The following is a 22055-nucleotide window of genomic DNA, read 5'->3' as shown; positions in this document are numbered from 1 at the left end:
TGTCAACCCGTTTCTCTGCTTAGTCCCATATACTCACACCTAGACTACAAGTCTCCAAGCTCTGCTTTTATGTACCTATCTAAATTTCCCTTATTCTTCTCTTTCATGGACCAATTCAAACTCACCTGAAATCATTGGCAATGATAATAAAGCTGATTCTGATGATGAAAGATTGGATAGGCTGGATTTGTATTGACTAGAGATGAGAAGAGGAAGCGGTAACTTGATTGAAATGAATAACGTTCTGAGGGAGACACAATACAGTGCAGATACTGAATCTGGAATAATCATCTGCTTAAGGAACTCAGTGGATTGAGCAGTATCTGCTGGAGGAAAGGACTGTAGACATTTCTGCTTGAAGTGCTGCAGCATAACTACTTGATGTATCTTGATAGGGTGAATGTGAACGGATGCGTATTGTGGGAGAATCCAGAATTAGGATTCACTATTTTTAAAAAGCAATGCCCATTTAAGTCAGAAATCTTTTCAAATAGAGAATCACGAGTCAATGGAACTAACTTCCTCAATGGCAGAAGAAGCAGCTTTAAATATTTTAAGAAATGCATAGGTAGATGAATCTTCACAAGCAAGATGGTGAAAATTTACCACAGATGGACTGATGACAATTGCAATCAGATCAAGCATGATCTTAAGATGATAAATGTGAAAGTTATTAATATTCAGTCACATAGCATGCAAACTTAATGCTATGTAATTGAGTACTGTATTCTGCAACACTGCGCAATGAGAGAGATTATTTCTGTAATTGTTGTACAGGTTCTAAACCCCGTTGCCATAAATGACAGTGGATGAAGCATAATACACAAGGTCTGGGGTACTGAAGATGGGGTTGAAATGAGACTTTTTTGTACTTGTGAGAAAAAAGGAAAGGCCTTCAGACTAGAAATTCAGGAAAACAAAATGAAACAGTTCTACTTTGCTATCATCCATAGAATTACTTCCAATACATCTCCCTTCATCTATACTCATCACGGAAGCTGATGAGGCATGAAACACTGATAAAGTTCCCTTGATGAACTTCTCTGCACCTTAAAATGTGTTTCATCTTGAACTTACACAGCATTAATATTATGTTAGTCATTCTCTTGAATCTGCACAACTATTCATTAAGATCATAGCTGATCTTTAACCTGTCTCACTTTCCTGCAATTACCCATATATCCCTTCATCCTCAATGCCTGAAAATCTATTGATTTCTCTCTTCAATATACTCAGCAGAAAGTCTCTAGAGTCCTCCTCGGCTGGAAATTCCAAACATTTTCAACACTGTGGATGAAGAAATGTTTTCCTTTTAATCTGGAGGAAAATGAATACTGAATGGAGGGGAGGGAATGATGAGGAGGGATTGAGGGGAGGGTAAGCAGGGAGACAGAAAGTGATCGGGGGGGGGAGGCAGGGAGACAGGGAGGGAACAAAGGCAGGGCGTAAAGGGAGCAATGGGGGGGGGGTGAAGAGAGCGAATAGCTGACTGAAGGCAGCATGAATACCATCTGAACTATTTTGCTAAATTCTCAATCTTCCAAGACGGAGCAGACATTAGTGGGAGAGTATTCTTGCATTCATTGTCACTGAATTTGAATCTACATTACTTGAATGCTGCCCTTTTTTCTGAAATTCTGTCAATAAATGTTATTTTCAACTAGACTGACTCACACAATAGGCAAGCAAGAGAACCATACATTCACAGCACATTGTGTATCAGCACATCATTAGCAACAAATCTCCAAAGGTGTAGATAGAAGCACATCCTGAGTTTTGGTAGGATATGAAGGAATAAGGTGGTTAAAATGTAAAAACTCAGTGTGAATGCATGACAATGACAATGTCCTGGGATAGACAAAACTGCCAGCTTCCATCTGCAATTTTAAAGGTATATTTGTTGAGATTGAATTTCAGTGATGTTGAGATGTACAAACAGATTCTAATCAAATTATCCAAACAATTGCAGAGTGTAAATGGGCCAATCAGTGCAATCATCAGCTGCTACTGCCTCATGTGTGGAGTCAGCTGCTCAGCAGCATGGACATTTTGGACATTTTTCTATTATTAGCTACTTCACGAGACAACACTGGCATGTCTATAAACATCAGGAAAAAATGCTTACCTGATTTTTTCCTCATCCCTCCACAATCTCTGTAAAACAAACAGCAGCACAGAGACATGATTAGTGGTATGTCTGAGGGAGGAGAGGCCTGAGCATGTACATGCAGCTCCTCACATTTTCTATCCTTATTCATCATTCAGGCGCAGAGATGGAAGGAGCCTGACTGCAGCACAACCAGAACAGCAAGAAGAAAAATAGCTCAAGTGCTCCAACAGTTGTTGCAGAATCATGTGATCTGCCTGAAGAATATACCATTACTGTTTAAAGGGGTTTGTATCTTTTCCATAAAACCCAAATTCCTCCAGCAACAAAGTACTAAAACATAGTAAGTTTCAAGACACAATCAGTCAGTCATCAAAATCATCTGCCTTCATTATGACATTATTTGATTTTCCCATAGTAATACAGCTTTACATTCCTGACACTGAAGATCACTGGAGATGAAACGTCTCAAAGTGCAAGACAGTAGAACAGAAATAGTACCACCAGCTCTCTCTGGTGACAAGATTTGAAAAAATAAAAATACATTTTTATCATTCAGAAAGAATATCCAGAGCAGCCATTCAAACCATAAATGATTAAACAAATTGGTTAATTGTCAATTTCTTGAAAACAGATTTGCAACTGACCAAGAGAATGGAATTCATTGTGCCAGAGCTATAAACTGCTTGGCTCCAGAATATCATGGCCCTAAGCTAAAGAATTGTAATGACACTGACCTCTCATTATCTGCTCATTTGAGGCAGAAAAGAGTTCTATGTTCCCAGTATGTGGTATTCAAGAGAGACAGAGTTGTATTCAGTGCCTAAAAATCAGAATGAACGCTCTGCTATTTAACAATGATTTGCTGGAGGCATAAGTCTTCTCAAAGGACACGCTCTCCATTTTGGTTCCTGGTCAGTAAATACAAATTGTAAATGATGGCATCTAATTATACCCCAGCCCCTCACTGTATCACAGCCTTGCTGCCTTACCTAACAGTCCATTCTAGACCTAACTACTTGGTGTGTAAAAGAACTTTCCTTGTGTCACTTCAACCTCAACTCTTTCAAGTGAAAGTGGAAACCAATGTACTAATCCTTCCTTCCCATATAACCCTCCATTTTCTTTCATCCATGGCTGTTCTGTTTTATTTCTTTAGGATTTTCAGTCCCATTAATTTCCCTGCCATTATATAGTTATGAATTCTAATTTTCTTTAATTTCTCACTTTTATTAAATTCACAGTTTCTTAATATTTTGGGAGGTTATTGTATGCTTTTATATATTTAAAGCTCTGCCATTTTTTCATTCAACATTGTAAATTCTCCTATAAATTAAGCATTCAGGCCTACAAATGTCTTCATTAGCTTTTTTCTTTTTACATTCCTATTGAAGCTTTTACGTTCTTGTATGTTTATTTTCACACTCTTCTTTTTGTTCTCTTAATTAATCTCTAGGTCCATGTTGATAAATTCAATGCTGTTCCAGATCCCTGAGCCTGCTACTTTCTTTGGCAAGTTTATCTGATTCCTGCAATGAAAATAGAGAATGCTGAAGATACTCAGGAGGATCAAGCCATCTTGATAGGAAAGTAATTAATATTTCAGGATAAGATGTTTTGTCATGATTTTGAAGGTTAACTGGTGTACACTATTGGGTAGAGAAGTGCTAGAATCGGTGGTAGGGCATGTTGAGGAATAAAATGAGATTAGTACAGGATTAGTGGAAATCAGTTATAGATGATCTGAGCAAATTACTTGGGCCAAAGGTCTCATTTCCATTCTGTATAACTTAATATTAATGTAATGTCTGTGAGAACAGGTTACAGGGAATTGAGAAGCTAGTGAGATTGCTCTGAGAACTAATATGCACTCAATGGGCTGTATTGACCCCTACTATGCCACAAAGAGGTATAATAATAACTCTCCTTTGCTTCTATTTTCTACTTATCTCCATTGGGATGATTTATAGCATGCCTTGAGCAGTGGACAGAACCTATACATTGAAAGGTACAGCATAGTGCAGGCCCTGTTGTGCCAATCTTTTAATCTACTCCAAGATCAATCTAATCATTCCCTCCCACATAGCTCTCCATTTTCTTTCACTCTTCACCCTCTACATCTGCCTCTATCACTATCCAGGAAGTGCATTTCACCACTCTTGGTGTAATAAAAAAACCTACTTCTGCCATCATCACCCCCCCCCCATACTTTCCTCCAATCACCTTAAAATTATAATCCCTCATATTAGCCACTTCCACCATAGGAAAAAGTATCTGGCTTCCACTCAATCTACAGTATGCCTCTTAACATCCTGCACATGTCAAATCACTTCTCATCCTTCTTCACTCTAAAGAGAAAAATTATAACTTGGTTAACCTATCTTTATGAAGCATGCTATCCAGTCAACTTTTTTATGCCTTATGCTCCTTTTTGCCACCTTCTCCACCTGCAGCATTTCTTTCAGGGAGCTATGGATTTGCATCTTAAGAACCGTCCATAATATACCTATGTTCCTAAATGTCCTTCCATTGTACTGTAGACTTTCCTGATGAAGATGGCTGAGTTTGTCATCGAAACAGCAGTTATAATAGATACCTGTATCCAGCTGGAAGCACGAGAAGATTTTATTTTGTATACTTTCTTTTTACATTTAACCTCCCAAACTGCTCAAATTTCCAAATGATATATATGCCTGTTATCCTCTAACAACTTCATTACTAGAACACAGAACACAGACCAGTGCAGCACAATACAGGCCCTTTGGCCCACAATGTTGTGCCAACTCCTTACTTGAAGATCAATCTAATCCTTCCTTCCCATATAGCACTCCAATTTCTTTCATCCATGTGCCTATCTATGCATCTCTTAAATGCCCACAATGTATCTGATTCTAACACCACCACTGGCAGCACATTCCATGTGACATCCCCCTATATATCTCCCTCCTCAATCATATTAAAATTATGCGCCCTTGTGTTAGCCATTTTTGCCCTGGAGAAAAGTCTTTGGCTGTCTACTCTATCTATGTCTCTTATGATTTTGCACACTTCTATCAAGTCACCTCTCATCCTCCTTTACTCCAAAGAGAAAATCCCTAGCCTGCTCATTCTATTAATCTAAGACATGCTCTCTAACAGTGACAGCATCCTGGTAAATATCCTCTGCATCCTTTCTAACGCTTCCACTTTGTTCCTATAATGAGGAGGCCAGAACCGAACACAATACTCCAAGTGCTGTCTAGTGAGAGTTTTATAGAGTTGCTCATCTGGCCCAGATGTTGTACCTAGCTGAGTACTGAAGACCTGTGATAATCAACTAGTTGAAGTGTATAAAGTTATCATTAATGTCTCGCTTCGGCAGTCCAAGATACTCATCTGCTTCAACCAGGCTTCAATCACACTGGTGCCAAAGAAGAACATGGCAACCTGTCTCAATCACCATCATCCAGTAGCACATACTGTGCCTATAAAAAGTATTCACCCCCCCCCCAGAAGTTTTCATGTTTTATTGTTTTACAACATTGAATCACAGTGGATGTAATTTGACTTTTTTTGATGATGATCAACAGAAAAGGACTCTTCCATGTCGAAGTGAAAACAGATCTCTACAAGTGATCTAAATTAATTACAAACATAAAGCACAAAATAATTGATTGCATAAGTATTCAACCCCACCCCCTTTAATATGACACACCAAGATCATGACTGATGCAATCAATTGGTTTTAGAAGTCAATAATTAGTTAAATGAGGATCTGTTTTTGGAGACCTGTGTGCAGTCAAGGTGTTTCAATTGACTGTAGTAAAAGTACACCTGGAATGTCCAACTGCTGATAGACAGACATACTTTATTGATCCTGAGGGAAATTGGGTTTCACTACAGCCGCACCAACCAAGAATTGTGTAGAAATATAGCAATATAAAACCATAAGTAATTAATGATGATGATAATAATAATAATGAGTTAGTATCCTGGCAAAAACTACACCATGAAGACAAAAAAACACTCTAAGCAACTCAATGAAAAGATAATTGAAAAGCACACGTCAGGAGATGGATACAAGAAAATTTCCAAGTCACTGAATGTCACTTGGAGTACAGTCAATCATCAAGAAATGGAAAGAATATGGCACAGCTGTAAACCTGCCTAGAGCAGGCCATCCTCAAAAACTGAGTGACCATGCAAGAAGGGCACTAGTGAGGGAGGTCACCAAGAGACCTATCACAACTCTGGAGAGGTTACAAGCTTCAGTGGATGAGATGGGAGAACTATTCGCAGCTTTACGGGGCACACAGCAACCACTCCCCGCTGAACATTGACGGCTCCTAGCTAGAGATCGTAATGAGCACCAAATTTCTTGGTGTTCACCTTATGGAGAATCTCATCTGGTCCCTCAACACCAGCTCCATAGCAAAGAAAGCCCAGCAGCATCTCTACTTTCTGTGAAGGCTGAGGAAAGTCCATCTCCCACCCCCCATCCTCATTACATTCTACAGGGGTTGTATTGAGAGCATCCTGAGCAGCTGCATCACTGCCTGGTTCGGAAATTGCACCATCTCGGATCGCAAGACCCTGCGGCGGATAGTGAGGTCAGCTGAGAAGATCATCGGGGTCACTCTTTCCACCATCATGAACATTTACACTACATGCTGCATCCGCAAAGGAAACAGCATTATGAAGGACCCCATGCATCCCTCATACAATCTCTTCTCCCTCCTGCCGTCTGGGAAAAGGCTCCAAAGCATTCGGGCTCTCACGGCCAGAATATGTAACAGTTTCTTCCCCAAAGCTATCAGACTCCTCAATACCTGAAGCCTGGACTGACACCTTGCCCTATTGTCCTGTTTATTATTTATTGTAATGCCTGCACTGTTTTTGTGCACTTTATGTAGTCCTGTGTAGGTCTGTAGTCTAGTGTAGCTTTCTCTGTTTTTTTTTTACATAGTTCAGTCTAGTTTTTGTACTGCGTCATGTAACACCATGGTCCTGAAAAACGTTGTCTCATTTTTACTATGTACTGTACTAGCAGTTATGGTCGAAATGACAATAAAAGTGACTTGACTTGACTTGACAATGGCATAGGGAAACACTCTGTTGAAAAAAACCCACATGAAATCTCGGCTAGAGTTTGCCACAGGCATACGGGAGACTGAAGTTAGCTAAAAGAAGGTTCTACAGTCTGATGAAACCACAACTGAGCTTTTAGGCTATCAGGCTTGAAGGGAGTGAATACTTAAGCAATCAATTATTTTGTGTTTAATATTTGTAATTAAAATAGATCTCTTTGTAGAGATCAGTTTTCACTTTGACACAAAAGAGTCTTTTTTCTGATGGTCAGTGTCAAAAATATCAAATTAAATCCACTGTGATTCAATGTTGTAAAACAACAAAACATGAAAGCTTCCAAGGGTGGTGAATACTTTTTATAGGCATTGTACATCCACTGAGATGAAGTGGATGTACAATGGAACATACCAACTCCTGCCTGAGGAGTAACTTAGATCCACTCCAATTTGCATACACCACAAAAGGTGTATGATGTCATTTTAATGGCTCTTCACTCAACTCTGGAACATATGGATAGTAAATATGTACACATCAGGATGCTCTTCAGTGACTACAGTTCAGCATTCAACAAAATCAACCTCTCAAAACCAATAAGCTCCAAGCCCGAGGTCTTAATATCCTTACTGTGAGATCATAAGTCTAAATACAACTCTAATGCCATATTTAGATTTGCTGGCAATACCACTACTGTTGGTCAAATCAAAAGCAGCGACAAATCTACATATACGCGAGAGATTGAAAATCTGGATGAATGGTGCACAACAACAATCTCTCACTCAACACCAACAATACCAAAGAGCTGACTACAGGAGGAAACCAGATGTCCATGAGCCAGACTTCATTAGGGAATCAGAGGCAGAAGGGGTCAGTAACTTTAATGTCTTTGGTGTTATCATTTCAAAAGTTCTGTCCTAGCTCCAGCACATAAACATCATTACAAAGAGGGTGTGGCTGCACCTCCACTTTCTTAGAAATTGGCGAAAATTCAACATGCCATCTAAAATTCTGGAAAACTTCTATATGTATGTGTGTGTATATATATATAAACACACACACACACACACACACACACACACACACAGAGGAGAGTATACTGACTAGTTGCATCATGGCCTGGCATGGAAACATCAATGTCCTTGAATGGAAAAGTCTACAAAAGTTAGTAGACACAGCCCAGTCAATCACAGATAAAAGTCTTCCCCATTATTGCACACCTCTACAAGGAGCACTGTCATAGGAAAGCAGCATCTATCATCAAGAACATCTACCATCCAGACCCTGTTCTCTTCTTGCTGCTATTATCCAGGAGGTACAGGAGCCTTAGGTCCACACCACCAGGTTCAGGAATAATTTACTTTTTAACCATCAGGCTCCTGGACCAATGTGGATAACTTCACTCACCCCAACTCTGAGCTGATTCCACAACCTATGGACTCACTTTCAAAGAGTCTACAACTCATGCTCTCAATATTATTTGTTACCTAGTTTATTATTAATATCATGTTTTCCTTTGCACATTGGATGTTTGTCCAGATTTTGCGTATAGTGTTTGATCAATTCTATTGTTTCTTTACAGTTACTGTTAATTCCCACAAGAAAATAAAAAAAGGTGACATACTTTAATAATGAATATACTTTGCAAAATTACCTCACAGTTCTTGAACTCAGTTTCCTGAGTAATGAAGGCCTTTACAATATACACCTTCTTAACCACCCTATGTACTGCAACTTTGAGGGACCTATGAACAAGGACCTTAAAATCATTGTTTCTCCACAGTTAAGAGTTCTGCCATTAACCCTGTCTTACGTCAAATTCAACTTTCCAAAGGGAATCACTTCACAATTCACAATGCTGTCAATTTTTGTTTCATTTACAAATTACAACTAACACCACTGACAATTTATAAGGCATTGGTCAGACCACATTTGAAATATTGTGAGCAGTTTTGGGCCCCTTATCTAAAAAAGTATGTGCTAGCAATGAAAAGGGTCCAGAGAAGGTTCATGAGAATGATCCTGGGAATGGAAAGGTTAATGAATGAGGAGCATTTGGTGCATCTGGGCCTGTACTCGCTGGAATTGAAGGTGGAAGGGGAGGGGATCTCATTGAAACCTGTCGAATACTGAAAGGTCTAGATAGGATGGATGGAAAGGGGATCTTTCCAGCAGTGGAGTATCTAGAATCAGAGGACACAGTCTCAAAATAGAAGGGCATCCCTTTAGAACAGAGAGGAGGAGGGATTTCTTTAACCAAAGGGTGCTATGTCTGTGGAATTCATTACCACAGATGGTTATGGCAGCCAATGGGGTACATTTACTGTAGAGGTTGATAGATTCTTGATTAGTGAGGGCATCAAAGGTTATGGCGAGAAGATAATATATCAGCCATGATTCATTTTTTTAGGTAGTGAATAGAGTCAGACTAACTGGTCAATGCCAGTTCAATCCACACCGCTGTCCACAAGAAGTTTGTATATTCTCCCAATGACCATTTGAGTTTCCTCCCACATTCCAAAGACAGAAGGGGTCAGTTTAGTAAGTTGTGGGTATGCTATATTGGCACCAGAAGCATGGCAATACTTGTGGCAGTCCCCAGCACAATCCATGGACTGTGTTGGACATTGATGCAATTGACACATTTCATTGCAGATTTCAAAGTTTTGATACAAATGCAGCAAATAAAGCTAATCCTTTAAAATGTTTTCTGCACTCCTTCCAATTTAGTAACATCTTACCTGTTGCAAGGCAACCAAAGCTGAACACAGAACTCCAAGTGCAGTCTTATCAGCACTCTGTACAACTGAACCACGAGCTCCCAACATTCTATTCAATGCCCCAATGTTATGAAGGTCATCATGCCAAAACGCTTCTTCACCACCCTATCTTCCCATGACTCACTTTCATGGTCCATGTACTTCTACTTCAAAGTTTCTCTGTTCTATAATATTCCCTTGAACCCTGAGGTTCACTGTGAAAGCCTTACCTGGATTTGACTTCTCAAAATGCAATACCTCACACTTATCCAAATTAAACTCCAATTTCCATTTCTCTGCCCATACTGTATCTGCAATTGACTTGTATCCTGACTTTTACCAGTGTTCTACACTATCAACAACACTAACAATATTGGTATCATTTGCAAACTAGCCAGAATAATACCCATTGACTATTACCCTCTATCATTAATGGCCAAGACAATTCTGTATCAAAATAGCCACATCACCATAGACCCATGCATCTTAATCTTCTGGATGAACCTTCCATGAGGAGTATGTAAACTACTAAACCTAGATTATTGCCTCTCTGACCAGTGGCCCATGACTAGTGCTGTGTCATATGGTTTAGTGCTGGGCCCATTGTTGTTCATCATCTATAACAATGGTCTCGATGATGAAGTAGTAAACTAGATCAGCAAATTGGGAGTGCAGTGGACAGTAAATACCACTATCAAAGCTTGCAGCGGAATCTGGACCAACTGGAAAAATTGCCTGAAATACGGCAGGGGGAATTTAATGCAAACATATGTGAGGTGTGGCATTTTGGAAGGACAAACCAGTGTGTGCATGGGGAACAGAGGAGTGTGGTGGAAGAGGTAGATAGGGTCATACAGAGAGCTTTGGGCAGATTGAGTCATAGAGTCATACAGCACAGAATCATAGAGTCTCTTCAGCCCAACTAGACCAAGCCAAAATTATTTAGAATCCCTAGTCCTGCCTCAACTTGCACCGGAACCATAGCCTCCCATACCTCTACCATCCGTGTACCTATCTAAACTTCTCTTAAACATTGAGATTGAGCTTGCATGCACCACTTGTGCTGGTAGCTCATTCCAAACTTCCATGACCCTCTGAGAGAAGAAATTTCCCCTCATGTTCCCCTGCACTTTTCACCTTTCACCCTTAACCTCTGGTTGTAGTCCCACCCAACCTCAGTGGAAAAATGCTTACTTGCATTTACCTTATCTATACCTCTCATTAGTGTTCCCCTACACAATCTTCTGACACCTTGCTTGCTCATTCCCTAATAGCAGATCCAGTATTACATCGTTGACCGACTGTAACCTAATGATTTTCCAATGACTGATGGCGTTTCACCTCTTTCCAATTGCTTTATTATTTCCACTTTATTATCAATCATGATCGTGATTATTTTCGTGAACAGAAACACTGCCGATTCAGAGCTCCGCCAGGTCCTAAAGACCACCACTCTGAGACAGTCTAAACATGGTCTGGGGTTCTGCTGGGTCCTAAAGTCCACCGCACTGAAACAGGTTAAATAAGAGACTTGAGCATCTGCGTTTTTTGGTATCCACGAGGGGTCCCAGAACCAATCCCTCATGGATAAGGAGGGCCAACTGTACTGCGTGCAGTTCTGGTCACCTACCTACAGGAAAGATATCAATAAGATTAAAAGGGTGCAGAGAAAATTTAAAAGGATGTTGCTGGGACTTGAGGACCTGAGTTGCAGAGAAAGGTTGAATAGGCTGAGACTTTATTTCCTAGAATGTAGGAGAATGAAGGGAGATTTGATTAAGGTATACAAAATTATGAGGGAGGATGGATAAGGGAAATGTAAGCAAGCTTTTTCCATCGAGGTTGGGTGAAACTAGAACTAGAGGTCATGGGTTAGGGGTGAACAGTGAATATTTAAAGGAAATTTGAGGGGATACTTGTTCACTTGGAGAGTGTTGCAAGTATGGAATGAGCTGCCAGTGAAAGTGGTAGATGTAGGTTCAATTTCAACATTTAAGTGAAATTTGGACGGGTACATAGATGGGAAGGTAATGGAGGTTATGGTCCATGTGAAGGTTGATGGGACAAGGCAGAACAATAGTTCGACATGGACTACATCAGCCAGATGGACCTGGTTCTGTGCTGTCGTGTTCAATGAGTGTATGACTATAAAATCTATCTTATCAACATCTAGATCTCTACATCATTTCCGACCCCTTGTATAAGATGTATTGGCATTGGAGGGGTCCAGAGGAGATTCACAAGAAAGATTTCAGGAATGTCAGGATTTAAAGACTCTGGAGCTTACACACTGTACACACTGGAGCTTAGAAAATTGGGGGGCATCTGATTGAAACCTATCGAATATTGAAAAGCTTAAATAGAATGGATGTGGAGATGATGTTTGCTATACTGGGGGAGTCTCAGACCAGGGAGCACAGCCTCAAAATTTAGAGACATCCATTTAGAGTAAATATGAGGAGGCATTTCTCTAGCCAGAGGGTGGTGAATCTGTAGAATTTATTGCCACAGACAACTGTGGAGGCGAAGTCTTTGGGTATATTTTAAGCCAAGCTTGATAAACTCTTGATTAGTGTGTCAGACATTTAGGGGAGAAGGCAGGAGAATAGGATTGAGATGGATAATAAATCAGCTAGAATCATGAAAAAGTTTATTATCAATACATAACAAATTAATCTACAAATTACAAAAATATCTACAGAAAAATGAAATCAGTAGAACACCACTAGTCATGGGCAGCCAACCAGAAAAGGCTGCCTTTGTTCTTACTCTTTGCCTCCTGAAAGTCAGCCAATCTTCCATCCAGGCTACACACACAAGACATTGAAGGACCTCAGAAGACCAAGCAACATCAAAGGAAAAGAGTAAACAGTTGGCGTTTCGGGCCAAGACCCTCTTTCCTGTAATACAATTGGCTCTCATTTTGCTAAGAAGTCTCATGTGCAGCAACCTGTCAAAGGCCTTCAAGAAATCCAAGTAAACAACATCCATGGACTCTCCTTTGTTTACCCTGCCTGTTATTTCCTCAAATAATTCCAAAAGATCTGTCATGCAAGATTTCTCCTTAAGGAAACCAGGCTGACTTTGGCCTACTTTATCACGTGCCTCCAAATACTCACAAACTTCATCCTTAATAATGGACAAATTCTTTACAGCCATTGAAGCCAGGCTAACTTGCCTACAATTTCATTTTTTCTGTCTTCCTTCCTTCTTAAAGAGTGGCATTTGCAATTTCTGGTCCTCTGGAACCATTCCAGAATCAAGTGATTATTGAAAGATCATTATTAATGCCTCCACAATTTCTTCAGCTACTTCTTTCAAAACCTTAGGGTGTAGTCCATCTGGTTCTAGTGATTTATCTACCATCAGACCTCTCAGCTTCCCAGCACCTTTTTCCTTAATAATATCAACTACACTCACATCTGTCACCTGATATTCTCAAATTTCTGGCACACTGCTATTTTCTTTCACAGTAAGACTGACGCAAAACACTAATTAAGTTCCCCCACCATTTCCTTGTCCACCATTACCAACACTCTAGCATCATATTCCAGTGTTGCAACATCCACTCTCACCTCTCTTTTACTCTTCATATATCTGAAAAAACAAACTCGTTGTGCCCTCTTTTATATCATTGGCCAGCTTACCTTCATACTTAATCTTTTCTCTCTTTCTGGTTTTTTCAGTTGCCTTATGGTGGCTTTTAAAAGCTTTCTAATCATCATCTCCCCACTAATTATATATTTTATGCTCTCTTTTTTGCTTTTATGCTGTCTGTGACTTCACTTGTTAGCGTCAGTTGCCTCATCCTCCCTTTTACAGTGGTGCTTAAGAGGCTTTTGCAAAGGCACGTAAATATGCAGGAAATTAGGGGATATGGATCACATACAATCAGAGAAAATTTAATGCAGCATCTGGTTCATCAGACACATCATGAGCTGAAGGGCATGTTCCTATGTTGTTCTGTTCTATGTTCTCCATCAGTAAACTTTGCATTCAGGCTTGGCTAATTTTCCATGTCTGTAGATCAGTCAGCTTTGCTCATGAAAATAACCTAAATGGGCAAACCCGTCACATGGTGTTTGGATGGTTGCCACCTAGATCCTCATAAACCTGATAACGAATATCCAAAGAGTAGAAAACGTTCCACAGATGTGTCTTCAGCAGGTTAAACAGCAACGAAGATCTTGAACTAAGTTTCATTGCTTTTCTCTACAAGCACCACAGAAAACTTGTATAAAGCTGTCAGTAACTTAGTTGAGAGTAGAAACAGTGTAAATCTTTTAAAAGGTATTTCCTTCCTCATGGCAGACATCAAAGTTACTCCTTATTCTTCCCACTCATCAGATAAGGTCTATTTCACTATCATTTCCATTGGTGCAAAAGATCATTGTGATCATTATGAGGAACATGATCCAGACAAAGATAATGTGAGCACGTTATCAAACTTGGCCAGAGACAAGAGAACTCAAAGAAGCAAAAGGAAAAAACAGCAGATCTACAAACTCGGAGAAAGCTACAAACTTTTCTCTAGCTCCTCATTTTCATTTAACACATGACACTCCAACCTACTGTGACAATACATGATAACATCACTGCAAATAAGACCAGAAACACAGAAGCAGAATGAGGCCATTCAACCCATGCAGTTATAGAGTCCTAAAACACGACAGCACATATACAGGCCCTTCAGCCTATCTAGGCCAGGCTGAACTGTTAATCCACCTAGCCCATTGACCTGCACCCATATATCATAGCCCTGCATACTCCTCCCATCCATGTACCAATTCAAATTTTACTTAAATGTTGAAATTGAAATTCACTGCTTATGCTGCCATCTAGTTCCACACTCTCACTACCCACTGCGTGAAAAAAATTACCCCTCATGCTCCTCTTAAAAATTTTCACCTTCACACATGACTTCTAGTTCTTGTCTCACCCAACCTCAGTGGAAAAAGACTACTTGCATTCAGCCTATCTATACCACTCATAATTTTGTGTACCTCAATCAAATCTCCCCTCATTCTATTACACTCTGGGGAGTAAAGTCCTAACACATTCAACCCTTCCAGATAACTCAAGTCTTCAAGTCCTAGCAATAATCTTGTAAATTTTCTCTGCACTCTTAATCTTGTTGATATCCTTCCTGTAGGTTGGTGACCAGAACTAGACACAATACTCCAAATTAGGTCTCATCAAAGTCTTATGCAACTTCAACATAACATCCCAAATCCTGTGCTCAGTACTTTGATTTATGAACAGCAATGTGCTAAAAGCTCTTTTTACAACCTTATCTACCTACAAAGCCACTTCCAATGAATTATGGATCTGCATCCCTACCACTTAGCATGTAAATCATATCTAGGATTTTCCTCCCAAATGCAACACCTCACATTCATCTACATTAACTATTTGCCATTGTTCAGCCCATTTTTCCAGCAGGTCCAGATCCCACTGCAAAGTTTGACAGCCCTTCTCGTTGTCCACTACAACCCAATCTTGCTGTCAGCCAGAAAATGCAGTTTACTACATTATCAGCCAAATCACTAATATAAATGACAAACAACGATGGACCTGGCACCGATCCCTACGGCATACCCTAAACGTGACCTACTACACACAAAGCCTTGTTGACAATCCTTAATCAGTCCTTGTCTATCCAAATACTTATACATCTGGTCCCTTAAAATACCTCCCAATAACCTTCCCACTATTGATGCCAGGCTCACCAGCCTATAGTTTCCTGGCTTATTTAGAGCCTTTTTTAAACCATTGAACAATGTTATCTTCCAATCCTCTGGTACCTCGCCTGTTGCTAAGTACATCTTAAATATCTCTGCTAGAGCTACTGCAACTTCTGCACTAACCTCCCACAAGGCCTGAGGAACACCTTGTCAGGCACTTGCAATTTGGTCGCTTTAATTTCCCTCAAGACAGCAACCACCAGCTCCTCTGTAATCTGTATATAGTTTATGACCTCACTGCTGTTTAGTCTCACTTCTATAGACTCTGTGTCCATGTCCCAAGCAAATACAGATGCAAAAAAATCTTCCCCATTTCTTTTGGCTCCATGCAGAGATGTCACACTGATATTCAACAGGACCAATTTTGTCCCTTGCTCTTCTTTTGGTCTTAATATATCTCTGGAAGTCCTTGGGATTCTCCTTCACCTTGTCCTTTAGAGCAACCTCATGCCTTCTTTTAGCTCTCCTGATTCCCTTCTTAAGTAATCACTTACATTTCTTATACTCAAGTACCTCATTTGTTTTATCATCCTTATGCCTGCTATATACCTTTTCCTATTTCTTAACTAGTGCCTCAATATCTCTCATAAACCAAGGATCTCTAAACATGTTATCCTTGCCTTTAATTCTGACAGAAACAGACAGACAATGTATTCCCAAAATTTAACTTTTAAATGCCTCCCACTTATGAAGCACACCTTTGCCAGAAAACAACCTATCCCAAAATCCACACTTGCCAGTTCCTTTTTGGTACTATCAAAATCGGCCTTTCTCCAATATCATCTCTAGAACCAGACCCATCCTTCTCCATAATTGTTTTAAAACTAATGCCATTATGATAATAATATGCAAATTGTTCCCCTAATCAAACTTTCATCACCTGCCCTGCCTAATTCCTTAATAGGAGATTATAGTAACGCACTCTCTCCAGCTGGAACCTCTATGGAAACTTTCCTGAACTCATTTGACAAACTATCCATCCAGCCCTTTTACAGTATGGGAGTCCCAGTCAATATGTGGAAAGTTAAAATCACTTACTATCATAAACATATGTTTCTTGCAACAGACTATGACCTCTCTATAAATTTACCTCTCTAAATCCCACTGACTATTAGTGGTCTATAATTTAAACCCATTAACATGGCCATCCCTTTCTTATTCATCATAACCTCAGTAGACAAGCTCCTTAAAGCATTCTGAGTACCGTCCTGACATTTTCCATGACAGGAAATACCACTCCGAGGGATGGAGTTTCAAGATGGCGACGTAGACATCTGCCTTTTAGGCGCTCTTCATTTTTTAAGCTATAATCACCCTTTAATCAAATCTTTTCGTACTTAATCATATGGGTTGATATTTATGATTTATTTTTCTTTTTAAAAATAACACTGGATTTAAGTTTTTCAAACTTAAAATGTCTGTACCTAAGAAATCGTCTAAAGACCCTATAACTCTCGATGCAATCTCCAATCTCCTGGATACTAAACTTGCAAGTCTGGAAAACAAACTTACTGCGAAAATATCGGAGCTTGAAGAAGTCGTTAAATCATTTGATATCAAGCTTCAATCGCAGGCAGCAGTTATTGAACGCCATGAAGAAAAGTTTGCGGCTCTTGACAAGATAATTTGTGAAAAAATACGTACAATCGAAACTTTGGAGGAGAAGGTACGGTTGACTGCTAAAATAGTGGAGCAGTATAAGTTTAAAATCACCGATCTTGAAAACCGATCTCGCAGACAGAATTTGCGTATTATTGGATTTCCCGAAAATCTCGAGTCTGGTGACTTAACTGACTATTTCTCTAATTTATTGTGGGAAATTTTTGGCGAGGACGCTTTGCGGGTTAAACCTACTATTGATCGTGCCCACAGAGTTTCGAGATTTTCGGCTGCGAAAGACAAGCTACGAGCTGTGATTGTCCGTCTCCATTATACTTGGGAGAAAGAGCTTTTAATTCGATTAGCTTGTCAGAAAGGTATGATTTCTCACAAAGACAACAAGTTTCGTATTGTGGAGGACTATTCATTCGAGGTAATGAGGGCGAGAATTGCTTTTAAACCGGTGATGGCGGAGGTTCATTCGATTGGACTTAAACAAGCTTTAAGATATCCAGCGAATCTCAGAATTACGTTGAGCGACAACAGTCAGTGTTTCTTTAATACTCCGGAAGAAGCGAAGAAATTCGTTGAAGAATATCGCTCTTCTAGTACAACTTGAACTATGTGTTATGTGGAAGAACTTTTGGAGAGAAGACGCCATTCCGTTTTAGGCTTTAACTTATGAAGCTGTGGTATAGCTTTTTATTTTGGTCTGTAGACCTGGTTTTTTTTATTATTATTATCATGATTTACAGATGCTTTTTTAACTTTACTATAATGTCTTTTTTCTTAATTAATTTTTTTTTCCCTCTGGATTAGATATACATGTTAAGACTTTGTAATAATGATTTATTTTTTAAGATGTCGTTTCTTCTTCCCATAAGACTTTACTTTCCGTAAGCGTTTATTTGCCTGTATTTGAGAATGGGACGAATGTTTTGAATTTTTGAACTTTTTTTTATTATATTTATATATTGTAGTGGTTATTGAACCCTTTTTTAATTCTATTTTGATAACCTTTTTTTTAAAAAAAAGATTGGTGAATTTACATCTATATTTTGTAATATGGTCCTTTCAAAATGTCGTTTTTTCTTCCCATATATCTTTGTTTTTGAAACGTCATTTCCTTATATTTGAATATGGAATTTTTTTAAAGGCATATTACACTATTTTAAACTTCAATGGTTATCCTTTTTTTTTTATTAATGATTTTTTGCTTTTTTATATTATTTTTTTCATTTTGATTGATATATATTCTTTTTGTTTACAACCCTGTATATATATATCTGGGTGTTATATAGTTTCTCTTTTCTTTCTTTTCATGAAGTTGCCATCTTGAAAATGGGGCTAATATTAGTGTTAGTTTGTGCGCCTGCCGCTTGGCTTTTTTCCGTGGGGTTGGGGGAGGGGGTAGGGATCTTCTTTCATGCTTTTGCTTTTTATTTTTTTGCTTTTAGTTTATGGGCCGACTTTAAATTATTAATATTGTTGAGGTGTCATGTTCTCCGGTTGCTCCTGAATCATTTTTCCTTCTTCCTGATTTATGGGTTATGTGTCTTTTTAACCTTTTATGATATACACAATTAATATTGGCATGATGGATAAGTCTGTTAACTTTATCTCTTGGAATACTAATGGTTTAAATCATCCGATTAAACGTAAAAAAATATTTAAAGTATTCCATAGACTAAATGCTAATATTATTTTTGCACAGGAGACCCATATTAGGAGGGAGGATAATCAACGTTTTTTAGGTTCTGGAAAGGTCAACAATTCCACTCGAATTCTACCGCCAAAATTAGGGGTGTGTCTATTTTTATAGACCCTTCAATTTCGTTTACACATCATGAAATTATTTCTGATCCACAGGGCAGATTTTTGTTGATAACTGGTTCACTTTTTAATCGAAAAGTGGTTCTAGTTAATATTTATGCTCCAAACTTTGACTGCCCTGAATTTTTTAAACGTTTATTTACTTCCCTTCCTAATCTAAATGAATATATGTTGATAATGGGTGGAGATTTCAATTGTTGTTTGAATCCTTCAATGGATAGATCTAAACCTATTCGAATTCTTCCAAATAGATCAGCCTCACTTATTAATTCTTTTATGGTTGATTCGGGAATTACTGAAATATGGCGGTTTTTGAACCCTAAAGATAAAGAATTTTCATTTTTTTCACATGTATATCACAGTTATTCTAGAATTGATTATTTTCTTAATGATCATCGTTTATTAACAGATGTTATTGATTGTAAATATGATTCTATTGCTATTTCGGATCATGCACCTTTGAAGTTATCTATCAAGATTTCGGACTTTTCTAATAATACTAGATCTTGGAGACTTAACGCTACTTTGCTTCAAGATCCAGAATTCATCACCTACATAAAACAGCAAATTGACTTGTCTTTCTCAACAAACTATACAGAAGAGATTGACAGAGGAATACTTTGGGATTCTTTTAAGGCTTTTATCCATGGACAAATTATCTCATATTCTGTCGGTAAAAGAAAACAAAGATATTTAGATATTGCTTTATTAGTGGATAAAAGTAAAGAAATTGATAAGATTTATTCTGTGACTCCTACCAAAGAACTTTATAAGAAAAGAGTTGAGCTTCAAATGGAGCATAGCTTATTATTATCTTCTTCAATTGAGAATCAATTAATTAGGACCAGGGCCCAATTTTATATCCATAGTGATTGAACTGGTAAATTATTAGCTAACCAATTAAAAGCTATTTCGACTAAGCGACAAATTATTAAAATTCGTAAACAAGACGGCAATCTGACTACTGATCATAAAGAAATCAATAACACTTTTCAAGATTTTTATAAATCTTTATATCAATCAGAATTTGACGGCGATCTGTCCATGATGGATAACTTTTTTAACAATTTGAATATTCCCAAACTGACAGATGAAGATCGTAGCTTGTTTGATGCTCCTATCTCTCTGGCCGAAATAGGAGAGGCCATCTCATCAATGAACTCAGGGAAAGCTCCTGGTCCTGATGGTTATATTATAGAATTTTTTAAAACTTTTTCTTCTTTGCTTTCCCCTTGGCTATGTGAAATTTTTAATGATGCATTTGTTAAGAAGAGATTACCTGTCTTTTTATGAAGCTACTATCTCTCTAATTCTTAAAAAAGATAAGGATCCCACATTATGTGCATCTTATCGCCCTATATCACTATTAAATGTAGATTCTAAGATTCTTACAAAAATTTTAGCTATTAGGTTAGAAAAGGTATTATCACAGATTATTTCAGAAGACCAAACTGGTTTTATTAGGAATCGGTATTCCTTTTTTAATATGAGAAAATTGATTAATATAATTTATACTTCATCACCCACAATTCCAGAATGTGTTATTTCACTAGATGTTGAATAGGTATACTTATTTAACACTTTGAGATATTTTAATTTTAGTCCTAATTTTATATCATGGATCAAACTAACATATCATAAACCTGTTGCTTCTGTTCTTACAAATAATTACAGATCTTCTTTTTTTCAATTATCTCGTGGTACGAGACAAGGTTGTCCCTTAAGTCCTTTATTGTTTAATATTGCATTAGAACCTTTAGCCATTGCTATTTGTGAATCTCCTAATATTTTTGGTATCACCCGTAATGAGAAATTATACGTTATCACTTTATGCTGATGACTTGTTGTTATATATTTCTGATCCTGACAGGTCTATTCCCGCTATTTTATCCTTGTTGGCTCAATTTGGTAGTTTTTCTGGTTACAAACTAAACTTGGATAAGAGTGATTTATTCCCTTTAAACGCGCAAACTTTATTGAATGAAAGGACACCATTTAAAGTTGTTGATGATAACTTTATCTATTTAGGTATAAAAATTACTAAGAAATATAAAGATTTATTTACATTGAATTTTCTACCTATGCTTTATCAAATTCAACAACTTACTACAAGATGGTCTCCCTTATCCTTATCATTAGTTGGTCGGATTAATGCTATTAAAATGATGATTCTACCGAAATTTTTATATTTATTTCAAGCTTTACCAATTTTTATTCCTAAATCTTTTTTTGATAACATTGATTCAAAAATTTCTTCATTTGTGTGGCAAAATAAAAATCCTAGGTTAAGTAAAAGGCAATTACAAAAATCTAAAAAAGGTGGTGGTTTAGCTCTACCTAACTTTAGATTTTACTATTGGGCGAATAATATTCGTAACTTAATTTATTGGAAATCAGATTTGGATTCACCATTGTGCCCACAGTGGGTAAATTTAGAATGTAATGAGGCACAGGGATATTCTCTATTCTCCGTTCTGGGTTCTTCTCTTTCTGCCGATTTAGTTAAATTCAATAAACAGATATCCAACCCTGTTGTCAAACATACATTATGAATTTGGTTTCAATTTCATAAATTTTTTACTCTAAAAAACTTTGTTCTTGATAGCCCTATTTTACTTAATTTTTTTTTTCAAACCTTCTTTGACAGATCAAGCCTTTAGCAAATGGAAAAGGAAAGGTATAAAATGTTTTCGTGATCTCTTCTTTGAAGGTAGTTTGATGTCTTTCGACCAACTTTCCAACAAATTTGAGTTACCTAAATCTAACTTTTTTAGATATTTACAAATTAGAAATTTTTTACATAAAATTCTACCATCCTTCCCCAATTCAACTTCAATGGACTTTTTAGGTATGAGTTTTACCTTAAATCCCTATCAGAAGGGATTAGTGGCTTTTATTTATAATATGATTATGAAGATACAACCAGAAATATCAGGTAGAATTAAACAAGAA

The 22055-nt window shown here is 37.9% G+C and overlaps 1 protein-coding gene across 4 annotated transcripts in view; it reads right to left on the bottom strand.

The window, feature by feature from the left end:
- Positions 1-22055, bottom strand: part of sh3pxd2aa (SH3 and PX domains 2Aa) — a 322252-nt gene that overhangs the window by 138617 nt on the left and 161580 nt on the right. For 3 of the 4 annotated variants that reach the window (XM_059947263.1, XM_059947261.1, XM_059947262.1), the window contains exon 6: positions 2126-2154. The exons of the other annotated variant lie outside the window; for it this stretch is intronic. In XM_059947263.1, coding sequence (XP_059803246.1) covers positions 2126-2154 — 29 coding nt within the window. The remainder of the gene's footprint in view (positions 1-2125; positions 2155-22055) is intronic. 4 annotated transcript variants of the gene reach the window in all.

The sequence above is a fragment of the Hypanus sabinus genome, chromosome 22 (assembly GCF_030144855.1).
Source record: "Hypanus sabinus isolate sHypSab1 chromosome 22, sHypSab1.hap1, whole genome shotgun sequence".
Taxonomy (NCBI): Eukaryota; Metazoa; Chordata; class Chondrichthyes; order Myliobatiformes; family Dasyatidae; genus Hypanus; species Hypanus sabinus.
Note: the sequence above shows the minus strand (reverse complement) of the source record. Positions and strands in the feature narration are given on the sequence as shown.